The sequence below is a fragment of the Ammospiza nelsoni genome, chromosome 1 (genome assembly GCF_027579445.1).
Source record: "Ammospiza nelsoni isolate bAmmNel1 chromosome 1, bAmmNel1.pri, whole genome shotgun sequence".
NCBI lineage: Eukaryota > Metazoa > Chordata > Aves > Passeriformes > Passerellidae > Ammospiza > Ammospiza nelsoni.
Window position 1 is genome coordinate 59363298 of NC_080633.1, and position 19886 is coordinate 59383183.

Sequence of the window (19886 nt, forward strand, 5' to 3'; positions counted from 1 at the left end):
AAAAGCAGCAGAATGACCATGATTCATCCCATGTGAAAATTACTTACACTTCTTTTTTTGACTGTATGTAAAGAGCTCCTGAGAATCAAAAAAGCTATTTAACAGCAATGTATTTTCCTCAATTTTCATAACTGTTTCAGGTGTAACCTACTACAGCATGATTCTGTTGGTCTTTGAATACTTTTTATTCCTGCTGAATTTTGTGCACAGAGTAGCATGTACAGAGAGGGTCAAAGCTCACAGAATGTAAACTGAAGCCCTAATGTTCAGCCTCCAGGCAATGAACCAGAACATACTGAGGTTTTTGTCGGCAGCATTTGTGACCTGTGGACAGGTTATCTCTATGATTCCAGAGCAGTCGTGTTAATTGCCACATACCTAGAATAATGTACATTGGTATTACTATTCAATGACTAGACTAGTTTGCAAAAAACAAAAAAATTAAACCATATAAGATTAATATTCTTTTCAAAGACTGATAAAGGGGAGGATAGTTACATCCTGTTCACCCTAAATTTTCTTGATAGGTCTGCAAATGTAAGTAGGGAATGGGAAACAGGAAGGGAAGGTTTGGAGGGTTACTGTGACTTTTTTGTTGACAAGAATGTTGACAGACTCAGAAGAGGCTGAAGACTTTGGTGCCTGTTGGCTCGTACAAGCTCATTGCTGCTCACAGATCTGACGGTATGTGCTGCATGTGCCAGAGAACAAGAATAAGCTGTGGTACGCTCTCAGGGAAAAGGGTGACAGCACTGCCTCTAAGATTTGTCATAAAGCTTGCAGTTGGAAAAATGCCTCCTGAAACAGCAGTTCAGCACATTGGGATGGCATGTCTTTGTCCAATGGTCTTGCCAAGAAGCTGCTAAACAAAGAACAAAGATGAGGTGGTATTTGACTATATAGGGAATTCTAGAGGAGGAAGGTGATTCCAGCTGATGGTGGAAGAAAAAGGAGGTGAGAGCAGACAGCTGAAAGGTCTGGAGAACTTACTGCTCAGAACATGGAAAACACAGCCTTTAGGCTGCATGAAGCTGTAATTTCCAGTACCTGGAGACTTCTGTTGGAGTCTGACCCATCAAAAGGCATGCTTTAATTCAGACCTAATTAAAATTTTACACAACATAGTTGTCCTATTACTAATAAACAGCTGTGCTTATCATGAGTGAAATTGGTGAAACCAGTCTTAAAATACAAAGGAGGGCTCAGACAGTGAAAGTATAGAGCAAAGCATATAATCAAAGGCAAAAAATGCCAACAGCATTGTGCTTTGTTGTTTATGGTGTGAGTTTCTTTTTTTGACTTTCTGAATCTTCAGTTCAAACGAGCATTAAGAAAAAACACAGTAAATTCTGAGAACATCACTCTTTCTTATTCTTATCACAACACTAATGGCCTTGAGAAAGTAACCTTTGAAATTTAAGCCAAAAGAATAACATTTTGTGTCAACCAACTTTTTTAAAAGCAGAAGGCCAATATGCCAACACATTTTAAATGGATTTATAAATATTGGATGCAGATGTAAATCAGTTATATTTTCCAAGTTAGGAACAGCATGCAGTTGAGACTACTCTGGGAAAGACTTTCAACTGTATATCCAGTATCAAGAACTAAGAATTACTGGTGTATGCTACTTTAATCTCTTTCTATATTTTCAGCTCTTTTCTCAAATAATATTTGAGTGAACTAAAAATATAGTATTTACCAAGACTAAGACTTCATCTATTCTCTAAATACTCTGGAGGAAATGAAATTATTTTTAGCCATGCATATGTAAAACATAATATATTCTCTGTGTGATTTAAAAAAAATATTCATTTTCCCCCTTTGTTTATACAGCTTTAAATCCTGAATAAAATATAACAGATGTTTCAGTTATTCTAGACAGAAGCTATTGATTAATTCACATTGTATACAAGCAGTGGAGAACTGCTCATGAAGTCAATAAGCTGTGCACAGAATTAGTTCAGTAATTAGTAACATCAGAATTAGTTCAATAATTCTGCATTATAGTAGACCTGTTAAAATTAATGTCACCAAGCTGGAAAATGCATTATCTTCTACTTCCCTTTGAGTCAGTGTTCTTATGGTTAATTGTGATCTGGCAATCTGGTCTCTGATTTAGTCATCAGGCAGTGATCAATGATGTCACAGCTAGATAACTCAAGATTTGATGCACATATGTGTACATAAAAGGTCTTAGTAGCATGCTAGATCCTGATTAAAACAGTGAACTGCATTGCTAAAAGGTCTGATCAATAGGGCTGTTCCAATGTTGCCACACGGTTCCTGCCATATTTCCGTGGAAATACACAAGAGAAATGCAGCTTTGAATCAGGGTGAAGTTTGTTTCATCTCTCTCAAGTTTCTCAAGCTGCTGGTTGATACAGCATTATGGGTCTTGTAATGATAGGTAGACAAGGATGGAGTGAAAAGGGGAAATACATGCCTGAAAATCCAGCTACACCATAAGGAAAGACTCCTGGTCATCATCTACATAGAATAACATATTTCATAGCATGGTCACTTTCTTCATGATGTCTTTTTGGAAAAAAGTCAGCAGTTTATGGGTGTTCCATGGTAGTATGTCAGTGAAAATATAAAAAAATTATAAATCTTGTTTGTAGAACTAATTGACACTTTTTGAAGTATTTGAAAATACAGCAGTGAGTAGGTCTATATCTGAGGATTTTATCTGAACTTCCAGAGTTTCTGGTTGTGAAAAAGTCCCAAAACTGGATAATGTAAAGTATGAGACTGTGCACATTTGAAGCTGTGTAAAAGTAAAGTCACTGCACTGCATTCTTCATGTGTATGAAGGGGGTAAAATACCTATATCCAGCATCTCATTTTTTTACTTCAATTGTCTTCTAAAGGAAACTTCTATGTTCTTGTTAATAAAGACAGCAATTCCTCTAAAAGATACTTGACAAAATATTTGTTTATGAAGTCAGGTAGGTGAAACCAGATTTACTTGGTTTACTGTTGCATGGGACCATGTGTGAGGTCCCTAGTGGGAAATCTGTGGTTTGTAAGGAGTAAAGCAGTTACTCCACTGAGCTGAAAGAAAGAACCCATTATATTTGTGTTTAAGAGGATATCTGTCGGCAGATATTACAGTGATGCTTTGAGTTTAACTTGGTTTCACTAGGAAATAATGCACATATTATTGCAGCACATGTCTGTGCAAAGATTTCTGAGTCTGCTTTGAGCTTGAACTTCTATGCACCAAATTTGACATCACGAATGCCTGATGGCCATTAAATCCTTACAAACCTCATGGATCAGGAACAGAGTAAAGTTGGGAAACATACTTGTGCCTCCACTTAGAGAGGGATTGTTTGAAAAAACAACATATTTGCATAAGAGGCCTTAAATGCTGGAAAAGCTTTTGTGAGTGCTTACCCTTTCCTAGCAACAGAATCCAATCATAACACAAAATTCCAGGAAATTATATCAAGTAATAATTGTAAAAGCAGAAAGTCTTTCACTTGGGACTTTAGCCAGGATTTCAGCCTAGAGCTTTTTGACTAGAGATGACATTTTTATGCTATCTTGTTTAAAATCAATCAACTTTTTTTAAAAATTCAGTGTGTTCACTGGGGAAAAGCAAAAAACTAGGAGCATAATAAAAGCATGTGTGATTTATACTAAGATATAAAAGTACTGTAACACAGCTCCTGGGAAATGAAATTCTTGGGAAACAGGAAGATGGAAAAAGAAGGACTATGTTGGCTAGATTTTATTTCTGCGTTCTTACTGGTGCATTCATGCTATAAAAGCATTTAGTTTTCAGAAATGTTAGTGTTCAACACAAGACACTTCTAGTATTTACTGTTCCCATATCATCTACCTCACAATCTTTTTTAACTTCTCTGAACCCTGGCTTTTTATAAATCAAATCTATTAGCTACTAAATCCAATAGTGTAAAGAATACATGAGAATACATTTAGAAGGATAAAAATAAATTCTAAATTTCAGGTGCATAAATTTAAGAACATTTATGAAAGGGATGCTCTTAGAAGAAAATAGAAGTCCTCCTAAGGAATTGAAAATGAAACATTAGTAACAGAATATCAACTTCTGTTGCTTAGCTTAAAAGAATGGATAGCTTAGTCATCTGAGAGAGGCACACTGTCCACCAGGTCTCAAAGTGCTGTGGAAGAGTCAAGGATGCATAAAAAATCCTCTATCTTACCGGGTTTATAGCCCTCAATTTTTAAAAATAAAAACCAACAATAACAAAACCCCAAAACAACGAAGTCCAAAACGTAACCTCAATTAGTGCAGCAATATTTATCTTTTTCTGTTCTCACCTAGTCTGAACTGGAATAAAGTGATTTTCTACTCTCAGCTTAGCTGTGTGAGCAAGGTCTTATAATGCTGAGCCTAAAGCTCTGATGCTGTGTTATAAATGTATCAGCCCCTATCACACAGAGACCATAGAAGCTACAAAAATATCTATCAGCACTTTGTTTCTTTCATGTTCCATTCAAAAACTACTAAAGGCACCCTTTCCAGCCATATAGGAGATAATGCTTGTCCTTGGGTGGTCTTGGGTAGGGTCTGCTTGCAAGATCAAGCTGCACACAGCATACAAAGTCGGCCTGAAGGCTCACTGAACATACAGACTTTTACTGCTGTGATAAAACAGATGTCCTGACAGTGGTGTGGGCAGGGAGCATGGCATCTGTCTCCTTACACAGGCACTGACTATGTACATGATTGCCAGGAGCAGGATTCCCTGATGAGAGAGAGCTTTCTGGTTCGTTCGGTGCCAGAGGAGAAGCAGGAGGGCATGATACTCATGGGAAACACAGGGAGAAGGCAGTGTTCAGGTCATTCACGTGTGAGGAGCAAAGGAGAATTTTTGGCTGAAGGTTTTTAATTTTCATTGAGCAAATTGTAACTCACAAATCCCACCTGTCCATATCCTTCTTATGCCCCTGTTCTATGACAGACCCTTGCAGTGGAGACAGGGTCTGGCAGAGACAGCAGGGGCAACTGCAGGAGCTGCTGATTAAGTGTTCTATATCCTTGCTTCCCATTCAACCTCTTTATATGGGATGAGAATTTATATTCAGGTCAGTGTGCCAGACTATGCCAGTGTCTGTTTTTCCACATTTGGGCAGAGACTCTCTGCTGGCATGTACAACTGTTAAATCTAAGAGCATCAGCTCCCTCAGCCAGAATTTTCTTCTTTTTATGTCCCCCCCAACCCCCCTAAGAAAATAAACAGAAGACGATGTACTTTGTCTGATTTTCAAGGTCATTGTGAAAGAAGAAGGGTAGGGTGATAATTCACATCTGCTTTGTTAGACACGTAATGGAAATTAAAACATCCTAGCTTAGATGCTGTAAAAGAGCTTGCACAGCAGACACTGGTGATTCATAAGCAATGTTCTCCTCAGCCAAAGTTCCCATCTGATTTATGAAGTGCTGTGTTGCTTCCTAGTGGTGAAATGCAAAAGCTTCTGCTCTCCTGCAGTCATTAAGGGCTACTTGTCTCTCCAGCTGGCAATCAGACTGCTCACTCACAGCTACACACGTGCATCACCACAGACTTTATTTCATAAAGTCAGTGTCCAACCTGGTCACAGGTGCCTGCTATTGAACAGCTGCAATATTTGATGCAGACTCTGTAATTCTTACGCAGGTTAGTTTTGTTGAGTTATCTTTAGGAGTCTGGATGTCCTAACAAGTCTGGAAATCTTTTTCCATGAAGGGCTTCTAGCTATTTGCCTTTGCTTTTTCCAGTAATGCATATGGAAAATATGGAATATATGGAATATGTGCAACTGTAAAGAATAATGTCTTGAAATTGATGGGCCTGGTACATCCCCAAGGGATTAGCATGAAAAAAGGATCCCTTTCACAGGTAATTAAATGGCTCTAAAGGCCTCATAAGTAGACTGTGAACCTTGCATGGTAGGAGTAGAGCAAATCCACACACGTCAGGGGGCTGCAAACTCAGAAAGAGGAAAAGGACTCTGAGTTTCCAGATAGTGCTTTCAGTCTCTTGACCCGGTTAACAGCTCAGTTAGCTTTGCCTCACTACTGGAGTTGAATGGCTAAATATTTCCCACTTTTTCCTCTTGTCCATTTGTAAGGAAAGAAGGACAATGAATATTTAGTGTATATGCTGTATTTTTTATTATCTACTGCTGTGGCTCAAGGAAACAAGTGTATTTAAAAAATAGATTTTTGTCATTATAAGAGTTCATTGAGTACACATTAAAAAGCCTTGGGTTTATGTACAAAAAAAAAGGTTCCCAAAAATATGTAGTAGGTCTCCTAGTAGAACAACTGACAAAACAATAAGAAAATAGTGCAGTATTAGATCAGGGGGAAAAAAAAGAAAACCAGAAAAACTGATTGTATGGAAGACACCATGTTGGTGGCGGTGGTGGTGGTTAGTTTGAAAGCATTGAAATGAAATATAGTTTCTCAAACAAGATAAAACGGGGACTGGGGGGAGCCCCCAAACAGTATTTTTTGCAAAATAGATGTTTATTTAATTGTCTATATTTAAGCTCTTTAGCCCAGTAGAGGGCAGAATGACAATGACGTTAAAGCAGGAGCAGGAGGAAAATGCTCGAAAGCGGTTCTCTCAAGGGAGTGCCCGCCCTGCCCTGGCGTGCCAGTGAATACCCCAACCCCTGCTGGATGCAGCCCGACTTCCAGGTGTGCAACACCACCAGAAAGCGCTTCTGAGGTCTCCTGAGTCATCTGGAAGGAAACGCTGCAGCCTTTAATACCAACACATTCTATCCATGTTTTCCAACAGTGTATTAATGGCAGCTAAAAATGTGTTCAAGCACAGTTAACGCTGTTTTTTCTGGTAGCAGCAATGATGCTGGCCTCTTCCATTTCATGCAGCACATCTGGGACTGTGTTACAATATTTCCCTTCTTTTTATCTCTGCAATACTTGATTAAATTTTATTCATTTGGTAGATGTGGAAATCCTTCTCTGCTTAATGGTATTGCTACGAATATTTCTTGCTAGTTCAAAATAAAAGTACTTTGGCAGCAGGGAAGAAGGAATTCTCTTACTGCACATAGTAACTGCATTCTGTATAAAAGAATGTTCTGTTAAAGTTACAGCATCTCTTTGAATGCAGAGTAGGGAGAGCAGAGGCACTGCACCACTGACACAGAGATGGTTTCTTTATGCTGCTGGAAAGGGAGCTTACAGCCTGGAGTTGTGATTATTTGGATGGGAAGAGGACAGGGAAGCAAGGTCACCTTGGCTCAAGTTTACAGACAAAAGAAGTGCCTGATCTTGGCTGCTCTGAGCCTGGTTTGGTTATGAAAGCCTCAGTAGAATACTGCTTTTATCTCATGTCATTAAAAGAACATGGAGAGGAGCTCCCAGCAAGGCTCATGCAGCAGTGGACAGCAGTGGAATGAGCTGTTCTTACACAGGATGAGAGTCCACAACCATGGAGTGAATGGAGTTTTACAGGCATGGGCCAGGGGCAGCTCAAATAAAAATGTCTGAAGAGGAACAGGGGGAAACACAAGGTGAAGTTAAGCTAGAAACAAAGGGAAAATAATAATTTTTTCATTCGAAAGCCAGCACCCATCCCACTCCCACCTGTGTGGAGCCTCCCAAGCCCTCCCTTGAGCGAGTTAAAACCAGCTGTCATAGTCTTAGCAAAGGGTGGTTAACTTCTTATATTTAGCAAATAGCAGTATGCTAGAGCATGTTATTCTGACCCTTATGTACCCATCATGGTTCATTAACCTGGAGCAGAATTGGGCTAAATGTGCCAGCTGATATACCTGAATAATTTTTAACAGGCATTTCTAGCTAAAAACATAACAGAAAACCTAAATGGGACAATCCTTAAAATATCAGCTGAATGAATATTACTGCTAAAGTGTAAGTGGTTGGGGCCAAATACGACAAACATCTGTAATTTCAGTCTTTGTATTCATGTAGTTGAGATAGTTCAGCTTGAGCATCTTCTCACAGTGAGGAAGACAACAGCAGTGTGTTTGTTTTGCAGCAGTGTGATTTGGGTTGATCTGACTATACCACTGCCAATCATGTTCTTTTGCTCAAAGGACTTGTCAATACTCCTTTTTTTCAGACTTGGAACATGGGAATTGCATATTTTAAAATTAGGCTGAGATGGGTAATTCTGTCTGTGTCAGAGGTGAGGGCCTTGCCTTTGAACTCTGCTTCCATTTTCTAGTGGTGAAACCGTGGATAAAAGTGGACTGACAGTGTCCTTATCTGTAACCCTGTAGCCTTTGACTCTGTTGCAGTAGTTTCCCAAAGTCTGTGCGGCAGTGTGCTTTGAAGTTAAGTTGTGTTGAAGTGTGCTGTACCAGCTAGAAACAGGGACTGTGTATTCCAAGTTTTATATGAGCTCTTGAAGACAAGATATACAAATACCCTACTCCCCGTGAATATCCTCATGTTTTAAATTATTATTTGTAAGAAAATTCTTGATTCTAGTAGCTGGATTCCTAGAGTAGCTTTTAGTGTAGCATCCTGATAGCATCTTCTCTGGAGAAGAGAAAGATTTCAGGAAACTTTATAGCAAGTTCCAGTACCTAAAGGGGCCTACAAGAGAGCTGGAGAGGGACTTTTCCCAAGGGCATGTAGTGGTCAGACACATGAACTGAAGGATAGGTTTAGGTTAGATGTTAGGAAGATATTCCCTGCTTAGAAGGGTGGTGAGGCAGTGGCACAGGTTGCCCAGAGAAGCCTTGGGTGCCTCATCCCTGGAAGTGTTCAAGGTCAGGTTGGATGGGGCTCTGAACATCCTGGTCCAGGTGCCCGTGCCCATGGCAGAGGGGCTGGAAATACTTGACTTTGAAGGTCCTTTCCAACCCAAAGAATTCTATGATTCCATTATGCAGCTTGATCATCCAAGGGTTTTGCATCAGGCCTAGCACTGGGGCTACCCTGCTCCATGATGGAAAATATGAGGAGGAGGCAACCAGGATGACATAACACATGTGCACAGTCCAGAAGCAGTGCTGTGGGTGCCAGAAACTGCATCTGAAAGGAGGCTCCTAACCAAAAAGTCACAGTGTTACAATTAAATTATATGAGTGTGGACCTTTCTCTGCCTCCATTCCCTTTTATAATATATAAATATTGTGTTTGTGCCCCAACATCTAAAACAAATGTAATAGGGTCCAAGCAAGTGGTTATTTTTTCTTTCCTCTACTTAATCCCTTGTAAGCAGTGAAAAAGCATTTTAGATCCCACAGATTTGAAATTCCACCCTGCCAAAGTAATTACATGCAAAAATTGGAATAAAAGAAAAAAAACCCCAACAACCTAACCCCTACTATTGTAGTCTGCAGTCTTGAAACACTCCATATACTGACTTACCAGATGACTTTTACTACACATTGGTGCTTCTCAAATGGTCCCTGAAGCTACTCAGTGGGAATGGCTAGCTATCAGCAAATTCTATAACAATTCCAACTATGACATACACTAACAAATAGTAACAAATTAAAAGTACAGCTCATTGCTCTAAATTATAAAAGTACCAGCCCAGTTTATGGGGTAATGCTTGTTGAGCTAAAATATAGCTAATGTTAAAGCTGCTTCTGTACTATAACTTCCAGTCCCCCAGGTCTAGGAAGCATGGATATAAATTAGATGAATTCTGGATGCTCCCCAATATCCAATGCCTTAGTAGTGTTTGAAACAAAACTATTCTGATGCAACATAGTCCTCTGCTGGCCTACAGGTAATTAAAATAGCATGGCATTTACCTATTTATGTAAGGGAATAAGTGAGTAGTTTTATTCTAAAATTAATAAATGGAGCATTAGGGACACGTTATTTTGTCATATATAATTGAAAACCTGTGGCTGTAGGTCTGAATTCTGCTTTTAACTGTGTCTCTAGGTCCTCATAAATCCATTAAGAGCTGGGTATGAGATGTAAGTATGGAATTTGGCTGGACACTTGTTCCGTTTTGATTTTCTGCAGTGGACAGGTACAAGCTTCTACCCCAACCTCAACTGAAGTGCAGACTCTTCCTGGGCCTTCTGACTTATTTTACTCAAATGAAAATCCTGACTCTTTGCTGTCTTTGCTGCCACCTTTTGCAGACACATTTTGTTTGTCTTAGAGGCTAAAAGAGCTTGTGTTTGGGGCTCTGTCTGTTACTGTTGGGTGAGTGACTGGGAAACTGCAATGACACTGCAGCTCTGCACATTGTGTGGGGAGAATGAATGGTTCCTTTCCAATCACTAGAACTTCCCTTGCGAATGGGAAATGTGAAAACTACAGTTGTATTTATTGATTTCTCTCCTAGGATGCATCCTGCTGTCCAAGCCTGATTGCTGAACATCTTAGCTATTGCCCATCTCCTTTCTTAGTCACTTTACCATGACTCTTTGGATGTAGCTTTGGAATCAGTGTACAGCTCCTATATTATCCCTCAAGATCACTATTTTCCTTACCTTCTTACCCTTGTGTAATGGCTTGCGTATTTTGTTTGTAGTGCAGGTTTCTTTTTGTGCTTGTATGTGTGAATAGGAAACATGACCCAATATTAGACTGACAATCAAAATATTGTTAGCTGTGTTTGGCCAGCAAATAAGTATATCCACTTCAGCTGTTGGGAAGGGGGGGGGGGGGGGGGGGGGAAATCTATCTGGCAAAGCATTTTAAAGTGCCAAAGGGATTTGGTTTCTGGATGAGGAGCTAGTTTTTCTAAACAAAACATCTATAATTTTAAAAATATTTCAGAGCAATTGTTTCTGTATGAAGCACATCAGCCTTTTTTTTGCAGTTAATGAGCTCCCTTTGGAAGTGTTCAAAAGGTGTGTGGATGTGGCAGTTGTAGACTTGGTTTAGTGGTGAACATGGTGGGGCTGGGTTTACATTTGGACTCAATGATCTGGGAGGTCTTTTCCAACGTTTTCATTCTATGATTATAAAGTACAGAGAATAAGATAGATTAGGATTTATTTCAATTGTGCTATAGCATTTTTGGCACAGGAAGAACACTTGACAATTTCTTTGCAAAGCCAGTAGTACAATGGAAGACACTTTGCCATGCATATTCCAGGCTGGTACTGCATATGAACAATGAATAACAGAAATACATTGCAGCTGAATAAACTATCTAGCTTTTCATTAGAACCAGCTTGCCAGTTTACAGAGCAAAGAGTAACATTCTTTTGTTTTGCCTGATTTTAATCAGGTATTTTAAGCAGTTTTTCAGTTCATTTTGCTTGTGGTGTTCAGATGGACTGTCACACCTTTTCCATTAATGATCCATTTGGATTCATTCAGCCTATATAGCTGTTATATTCACAGGTAACTGAGTAAATTTAAAAATTGAAAGAGGATTTCTGTATAGATTCAGATCTGAATTGGTCATTATGATTAAAAATCTTTTCTTTTCTTGCTTGCTTTTACTTCTTAGAAGAAGAAAATTGGTTGTTGTGTTTCTGATATTTTGCTAGACTGTGCCACCCCAAATTTCTAGTTAAAATTGGGCACTAATATTTAGCTATTGTCATTGCTTCTTCATTACCCGGTGGGAGTTGTCTCTCTGGGCATGTTTGGCAGAGATACATAATTCTGTCTTTTTGCCAAAGTGAATTCTCCTTACAAAACTGAGTTTTCATTGCTGAATAGTATTTGTTATATATGCAGTGCAATTTAGGAGGTAAATGTGGAAATAGGGCATAAATAAAATCTAACCTCTGTTGTAGACATAGGTAACTGCAAGGGATAAAGCAAACCCACTGCAAATTTTATCCTGTTTTGTGAAACTGTGTCATGCTGTTTGTAGAGAAATATTGCTGGTTTTTTGAGAAAAAAAGGATCTCAATATATTTAAGAAATCAAGTGTTGCTCATTTTCCACTGCATTCACTATGCAAGCACATTCAGCATTTTTTGCAGTTTATGGACAGCTGAAGTAAATATATGTTGCCAGAAATACTTGTTGCCATTCAATTTCACCAAATGTTTACATGTGCCTTCCTTTAGTATATGAGTAATCTCTATTAGTCAAAGGACAAATAATGACATGTGTACATACACTAGATGGGTTTAAGCACTACCTAGACTGTGGCCTGAAGTACCAGAAGTATGTTCCTGGTAGAACAGCACTGCATTTCAGTTTTTCAGGCCTTTCTTAAATCATGTGAATCAAATGGGCTGCGCACCTCAAGGACAAATAACACTTTTTTTTCTCGTGTACAGAACGAGGCTCGAAAGGACACCTTGACCTCACAGAGTTAATAGGAGTCCCTCTTCCTCCTTCTGTCTACTTTGTGACGGGCTATGGAGGGTTCCCAGCTTACAGCTTTGGTCCCGATTCCAACATTGGCAGACTGACCAGTGCTATCATACCATCGCCTTTCTACAGCGACTTTGCTATCGTGGCTACCGTGAAACCAAACAGTGATCGTGGAGGAGTGCTCTTTGCAATAACAGATGCTTTCCAGAAGACAATCTACCTAGGACTGAGGATTTCCCCAGTTGATGACAGCACCCAGAGAATAATCATGTACTACACAGAGCCTGGATCCCATATCTCCCGAGAGGCTGCTTCCTTTAAAGTGCCAGTGATGACCAACAGGTGGAATAAATTTACAGTGACTGTTGAGGGAAATTATATTGCTTTGTTCATGGACTGTGAAGAGTATCAGAGGCTTCAGTTTCAAAGGCCTGCTCGAACCTTGGTATTTGAATCTGGCTCTGGCATATTTGTTGGTAATGCAGGAGCCACAGGACTGGAAAAGTTCACAGTAAGTGCTGTCTCATGAATCCACATGCCTCAGTGTTTAATGCATGTACTCCCTACCCAAGAAGTCCTTCTTGATGTGGTTATATCCCAAGTGAGGGTCAAATCATACAGCTTGTATTTTCCATAGCTAGCTAGGGTTTGGACAGTGAAGTTATATAACCTCTGATTTAATATACAAATATTCTGAGAGCCTCAGAATTTTATTAATAGTCCAGATATTAAGCCAAATCTTCAGTTTGAATATAGGCTATATTATGTGACATACTTATTTTCAAAGTAAATACGTCACATAATTTTTATAGCCTATCTAAGAAGGACAGATTTCAGAGAATTAATTTTGTTAATTTTTGGGAATATTTTACTATTAAGCCAATTATTTAAATTGTTATTAGTTAGGTATTTATATTCAACATCAGAAGGAGAATGATGTCATCAAAGGGAAAGATAGTTGGAAGATAAGGGTGTATTTTTAAAATTTATTTGTTGTTTGAAGCATATCAGGCGCTTTAGGAAATAGAATGCGCCAAAACCTTTACTACAAGGCTCCCAAGCCTTCTTAGATTGAGTGTAAGCATCCTTTCTGTTGCATCCTGACTGCAATTTTCAGCCACTGAGAGCAGACACTATGTCTGAGATAAATTCTGTCAAATGGAAAGGAAAATGTGACACTTTGTCTGTCCTATTTTTGTATTTCCTATACTTCAGAACTTGTACTGTGTTTTGTGAAATTAATATCTCCTCTAAATTTGTCAAGCAGCAGCACAAAACAGAGTGGATCCTTTTCTTTAGGGAATAAAGGTGTTCTTTCCAAAATTGGCAGGTTGTGAACTCCACCTGGTAAGCAGCAAGTTTAATGTACTTTTATAATTTGTCTGACTAGTCTAAGCATCTAGAATCACAGAACTATATGGATTATCAGAAAATAAAGGGTGGAAAGTGATATGTAGGAAAACTGCATGTTGGTGCTACCTTTCTTAGGCAAATAGGAGGACTGGAGTATTGTGAATGCCTGACCACTAAGTAGGATTCAGAAACATTCAAGAAAAGGAAACCACTTTGGTATCTGTCTTGGTTTGAAAAAGACAGGTGTCTGCTAAGGAAGGCAGGAGCTTCCCCTGAAATGAAAAATGTAAAGCCCCTCCAGTTGTTATAATTTTGAAATTAAGGGGCTCTCAGGCAAAGATATGGGAGCAGGAATAACAGCTCCTTATTAGGGAAGAAAATAAAAAAAGAAAATAAACAAGCTGGTAATACAAAACAACATAAACAGAATCAGAATATGACCTGACATCCTGTGGGTCAGGGTGTTGGTAGCAGCCCTATTGAAATGGTGGCTGCAGTCCTCCTGGAGTGACAAATGTGGTTCTGTTGGAGCAGGGATCCTGTAGAAGGGTGTAGTCTTCCTCTGAAGATCCAGCGGTGATATAAATGGGCCTGGTCTTCCTCTAGGAACCCCGTGGAGAAGAAAGCTGCTCCTCTGGGAATGCAGGGGAGCTGACTCTGGTGTTTCAAATCTCAGAGTATATCCTGGTAGGAGTGCCTGGCTCGTCCCCCTGGGTGGAGCATCTCACAATAGGATGATGTCATTTTATCAGTCATGCAGTGAGATTCAGTGGCCCATTAACAGAACGTATCTCCCCAGAGGCAGGATTGTTTTGTGGAAGAGATAAAGAAAAACTGCCCAATTAACAGAAGATAACCGCCCCACCTCTAACAGATGGCAATAGAATACACACCCCCCACCCACATCTTGCAACCCAGGACATTATCCCACCTGGAAAACACATGTGGTGATCCCTTGCTGAGATGATCACCAATAAATCTGTAAATATGATGACAGAAATGCATGGTGGATAACACTGTAATGCATTTCCATGGAAACAGGCTGTTCTGTATGCTATATTGAGTACATAAATTTCAGCCAATACTCTGAGTGCTTCATTAGCACTAATTATGACTTGTAGTCTAGGTTTCCGTGCCTTTATTTCTTCTTGCATCATATGTCACAATTGCTTTTGAGTAGAAAAACTGAATGCTTGAACCTCACTCAAACTCTGTTTCTATGCCAAGAACTGTTTACATTAATTGCCCGAAACAGAAACAAATCATAGCAGATTGTGCAAATGAATAGATGTCAGATGGTTTCCTCTGGCTAATGGGAATTCATGTGTCTAAGGCTGTGCTTGTCAGACACAAAAGGACATAACTATCATCAGTTTTATTGAAACCAAAGGAAAATCTAGCCCTGATGCTTGTAAAGAAAAGTAGAAACCAGACAACAGCCAAGTATAGCTGAATCAGTGATGATGCCAGATGCTGCAAACCAGTTTTCACAGGGAAGGCAGCAGCAGCTATAAGACCCAGAGAGGGAGTAAATATCACATACCTACTACCCCTCTCATGCAGACTGGTCCATGATTTTCCTAGTTGGAGGAATCGGCTAGCAGTAACACTTGGGAAACATTAGAGCTTTCCATTTTACTTTATCATCCAGGGCCACAGATTAGAGCAAGAGGAGAAAAATGTGCTCTCCAAATGTGATTCACTTGTACTGTGAAAAAAAAGAGATCACTTCCAAGAGACTGCTTAATTGGTTGTGCCTCCTTTCATGTATGATTTGTCAGTGAATTGTTCAGTCAGTCTGACATCATTCAATATCTGAGTTGCCCATTAAGTTTTGAGAGAAATGGGATGTTGAGATTACAGAGAAGGATGCTGCGGAAGTCCAGCAAACTCAGGAGGCACCAAGCACATGAGTTTCATAATCTTCAAAGGCAGATAAATTAGAGGATTTTTAAAGATAGAATCAAAAATTTTATTCTTTTCTAAAATATTCTAGGTTGTGTGTTACATAGAAACATGTTCTCAACTTGAATATCTATCTTTGTGCCCTATTGTGCATCATGTGAAATCTTGTAGTAAGGAAACATCCCCCACATTTCTTAAAGCACTGTGAGTCTTTGCAGAAACAATAGTTAAATGATTTAAATGAAATTGTTACTGCTCCTTCAGCATGTCAGACTGAGAAGTACAGTTGGTGACTCTGAAAAAAGAAACATTTATTATCAGAAAATCCATCTCCTTTATTTCCATTCTGGAAAGGTTTTACTTGGTTTCTTCCTAACTCACTTCGTCACTTATTGGTATTCCTTTCCCATCCTTTGTCTCAATTTTTAGGGGTTTCACATGCCACTTCTGGAGCTCCAGTGCACTTCTTACCTAAAAAAGCAGAGTTTTTTACAGCATGTGTGACATAATCCAGGACTAGATTCTTCAGCTGGGGCACTAACAATGCAGTGTGGTGATCACAGTGTCACTGGGACATGACAGTCATTATATTCTGGCAGCTTCTGTTTGCTCAACATTTTGCAAAAGAAAAATTTGTGAACATATTTATATCTTAAATTTGGATTACTGTAATGAAATTTTATACTTTAGACCATTTTCCAAGTAAATCAGAGCACAATTTGGGGAATTTTGTTGCTTTATTTAATTTCCACCCCTCCACCCTCACTCCCCTTCACAAATGCTACTTAAAATATTACTTCCTTGAAATGTTTTTGGTGTTCCATGTAGGGCTCAATTCAACATCTGACAATCAAATCTGATCCAAGGACTACTGAAGATCATTGTGAAGATGATGACCCTTATGTAAGTATTCTTATAAGCACTACCTCAGCACCTCAGAGATTTCAAAGTAAATTTCTATTTGACATCTTTCATAACACTAAATATGGAAATTTTTTTTCTTGGAAACATTGTATTGTACTTAAAACGATATGTGGGGTGGATTTTGTCTCCTGTACAATCCCCCAAACCTATTTTTTCAAAAGTATAATTTTGTTTTGTCAAAAAGAGCTTTCAGGAAATGAACTGTGGCTTTTATTTTTCTGAAGGGTCATTTTCATGGAATGCTATAAGCACTGAAATAAGTTAACATCATGATGACACTGAGGCTTCACCAGCCAAAAAAAGGAGCATTTTTCTGCATTTAAATAGCCAATTCCTTGGAGATCATGCTTTTTTCCCTGACTTTTATGAACTTTTCCCCAATAATTTGCTTTTGCACAGGCTTCAGGGGACAGCAGTGGCAATGGCAGCATTCAAGAACATGACAGTTCTGAGGCACAAGAAGCTCTGGCACCTTCTCATCTTCCCATAAGGGTAAATTTATTTGACTTATCTACTTTAAAACTCTGGTTTAATATTACTTTTTTAAAGGGTGGGGTCTGGATTTGATGAATGGCTTTCATAATTGGCAATTTCCAAGGCTCCTACAGAACAATGTGCACCCATCCATGAGAATGATGGCACAGTGCCAGATAAAAGATCTGGTATATTTGATAATAATCAGCAACCAGATCTTGGGAAGAGTGTAATACAAGATTGGGAAAATACATATGACACTTCCTGGGAACACTCTCACTCTGCACCAATTTTTATCTCAGGAAATGCTTGTGCTAAGACTATATGTGGTTAGTAGAACTCAGCTGAGCTATTCATCTTTGAATTTCTTGCTCTGTTGTTTGGGACTTTTTTAACACATGAGAATTTTACCACCCTCTGATTCCTGCTGCATAATTCCTTAGCTAATTTAATGACATGATTTGTGAAGGACGTGCACCTTTTTCTTGCCCTTCTGAACATGCTGACTGCCACTCTCATTTGGTAGTTAATTGACTGGATAACAGAGTAAACAGCCGTTTCTTACCATTTTTAGAGATTTCCAACACATTGTGTCCGCCCCACTTTTTGTACCTTAAATATTAAGGTACAAAGGCTTAAGGCCTTTTTTTTATTAAGGCTTAAATATTCTAGTCCATTCCTCACAATGAAGCTTTCCATGCTTCTTGTGTCAAACATTCTTTTTTTATTTTAAATATAAGTTCTCATTGGTTCCTTTAGAGAAAATCAGTTGTTTTCTGAGAAATGTCTTCACAGAAACTATGCTCACATTTGTCTGATATTGTACACGCTTCAGCTATTTCACTATTGAATCTTACAGAACCCATGGGCAAACACTTTTTGGTCGTGATGTCCTGTCATTCGCTTACTGTGTTTCCAACCGTTTTCAAACAAAGACTTCCATTTTAGTCATATTCACTGCTGAATTTCCTAAGAATATCTTCCAGGGTCATGAATGGAAGAAAACCTTATTTTCTATTATAGACTTCAAATTCTCTGATCACTCTTTTTCTAACTTTATTAAGTATTGACCCAGCCTCCTGCTCCTGATGTGTTTAAATAAAATTTTATTACTTTTTTGCCTTTTACATATAGCTCACCAAACTCATTTTGGCCTGCCTTGTGCTTTGCACAGAGTCACAGACTAGTTGAATTTAAAAGGGACTTTTGAAAATTGCCCTGTCCAATTCCTTTTTCAAAGCAGAGCCAAATACAGCAGCTTGCTCAGTAAGCAGGTTGTTCAGTGCCAGTTGGTTTTTGAATTTCTTCAAGAATGGAGACTCCACATCCTCCCTGTTTCAATGGATGTTTTTTTCTGACACATAGCCTCAATTTCTTGTATTTCAATGTGTGTCCATTGTCTCTTTTCCTTTCACTGGCTACAGAAAAGGATCTGGTTCTGTCTCCTTTACTCCCTCTTGTGAAGATCTTCTACATATTGATAAGATAGTTCTGAGCCTTCTTGAGGCAGTCCTTCCTCTCTCATCTTTCTCCAAGTGATCAAAAGACAGGCAGCTGGCCCCAGCTGGTACTGCTACGTGGGTAATTCCTCACTGGATGCAGGATTTGCAGTTTACTTTTCCTGAATTTTTGCAGCCAGGTAGGGTTTTTCCAAATGGCAGCAAAATCACCCCAGTGCTTGACGACTCCTCTGCATTTTACATCACACCACAAAATTTAATCCAGGAAATCTTACTGTGCCTTGACTTTTTCTCATTTGGATAAAACTATAGCTCATTCAGAAAATATGTCTAGCTTCTTTATCCAGAAAAATATAAATTCTTTTAGCTATTGTTTTTAGCTTCTGTTTAAGAATCTTCATAATTACCACACTATTCAAAGTTACACACAGCAGTAGTAGAATTTTTGGCTTTTATTCCTCCTTATGAAAGATGTGATTCAATCCCAGCTGGCCACTAAGCACCATACAGCCATTTCCTCATTGCTCCACCAATGGGAGGAGAAAGAATTGGAAGAGAAGTCAGAAAACTCATGGGTTGAAATAAAGACACTTTAGTAGGCAAAGCAATACCAAGCCAAGCTGGAATGAATCAAGCCAAAGGTCCTACCTCAAAATACAGTCTCAGACAAATGTATATTGCTTGTGATTTCCTCCCTCTCTATGGGTTCTCGAGTGTATATCCCTTGCTTTGGAGGAATGGAGTCCAAAGGTACTGCACTATTTTTTGTCAGAATTATGGTTTGCTTCACAGATATGGTAGTTATGATTACTGTGCTTTAAGGAAGGTAATCTAGTGATTCTCCCTTTAAAACATGTGATAAGCCTTTACTCTAAATCATTCTTTGGGATTTTTTTTTTTAGCCTGAAGATTCGTTGGCAGAGCCAGTGGAAGCCCCCCCGACCATACTGGCTTATTTGGAAGAGAATGATTTCTCTGGAAATCACAGATCAGAAGAAACCTCAGAAGCAGCTAAATTTAAAGAACAAGGCACTGCTTCAAGTTTTCAAGTTTTGGGGCTTTTTTTTTTGGGGGGGGGGGGTAGGGTCATTTACATTCTCTGGTTTTGAGTCTGTCATTTCCCCGTGTATGGAAAGCCACTGTCATATTTTGAATGCTGCCAGGAAAGTAAAATCCTATGGTTTTGGACATCCTGTGTGCTAGAAAAGAACTGGCTCATCAAACATTTGGTCTTTCAAAGTGCAGTCTGATAAATTGCAATTTATTAAATGCAGCAAAGGTAAGTGATAGCAACTACAATCACTGTTCAAAACATCTCTAACTTCTCCCTCCATATAGGGGTTTATCCCAGACTCATTGTTAAACATGCAGAGAATGGATTTACCCTTCTATAGTGTGGAAGTTTCAGTTACAGAATTGTAGTTAATATTTTAAAATCTTAAAAAAACATTAGTTGGATAAAACTAAGAAACTGACCTGAGGAGCTGCTGGGACAATCTACTAAGAAAAAAAAGAAATGCAAGTGTTAGGCA

General features: G+C 38.9%; 1 protein-coding gene across 2 annotated transcripts in view; it reads left to right on the forward strand.

Annotated features, from left to right (window-relative positions):
* Nucleotides 1-19886, forward strand: part of COL15A1 (collagen type XV alpha 1 chain) — a 119026-nt gene that overhangs the window by 25550 nt on the left and 73590 nt on the right. For both annotated transcript variants that reach the window (XM_059476710.1, XM_059476719.1), the window contains exons 3-6: nt 12202-12749; nt 16325-16399; nt 16820-16912; nt 19257-19383. In XM_059476710.1, coding sequence (XP_059332693.1) covers nt 12202-12749; nt 16325-16399; nt 16820-16912; nt 19257-19383 — 843 coding nt within the window. The remainder of the gene's footprint in view (nt 1-12201; nt 12750-16324; nt 16400-16819; nt 16913-19256; nt 19384-19886) is intronic.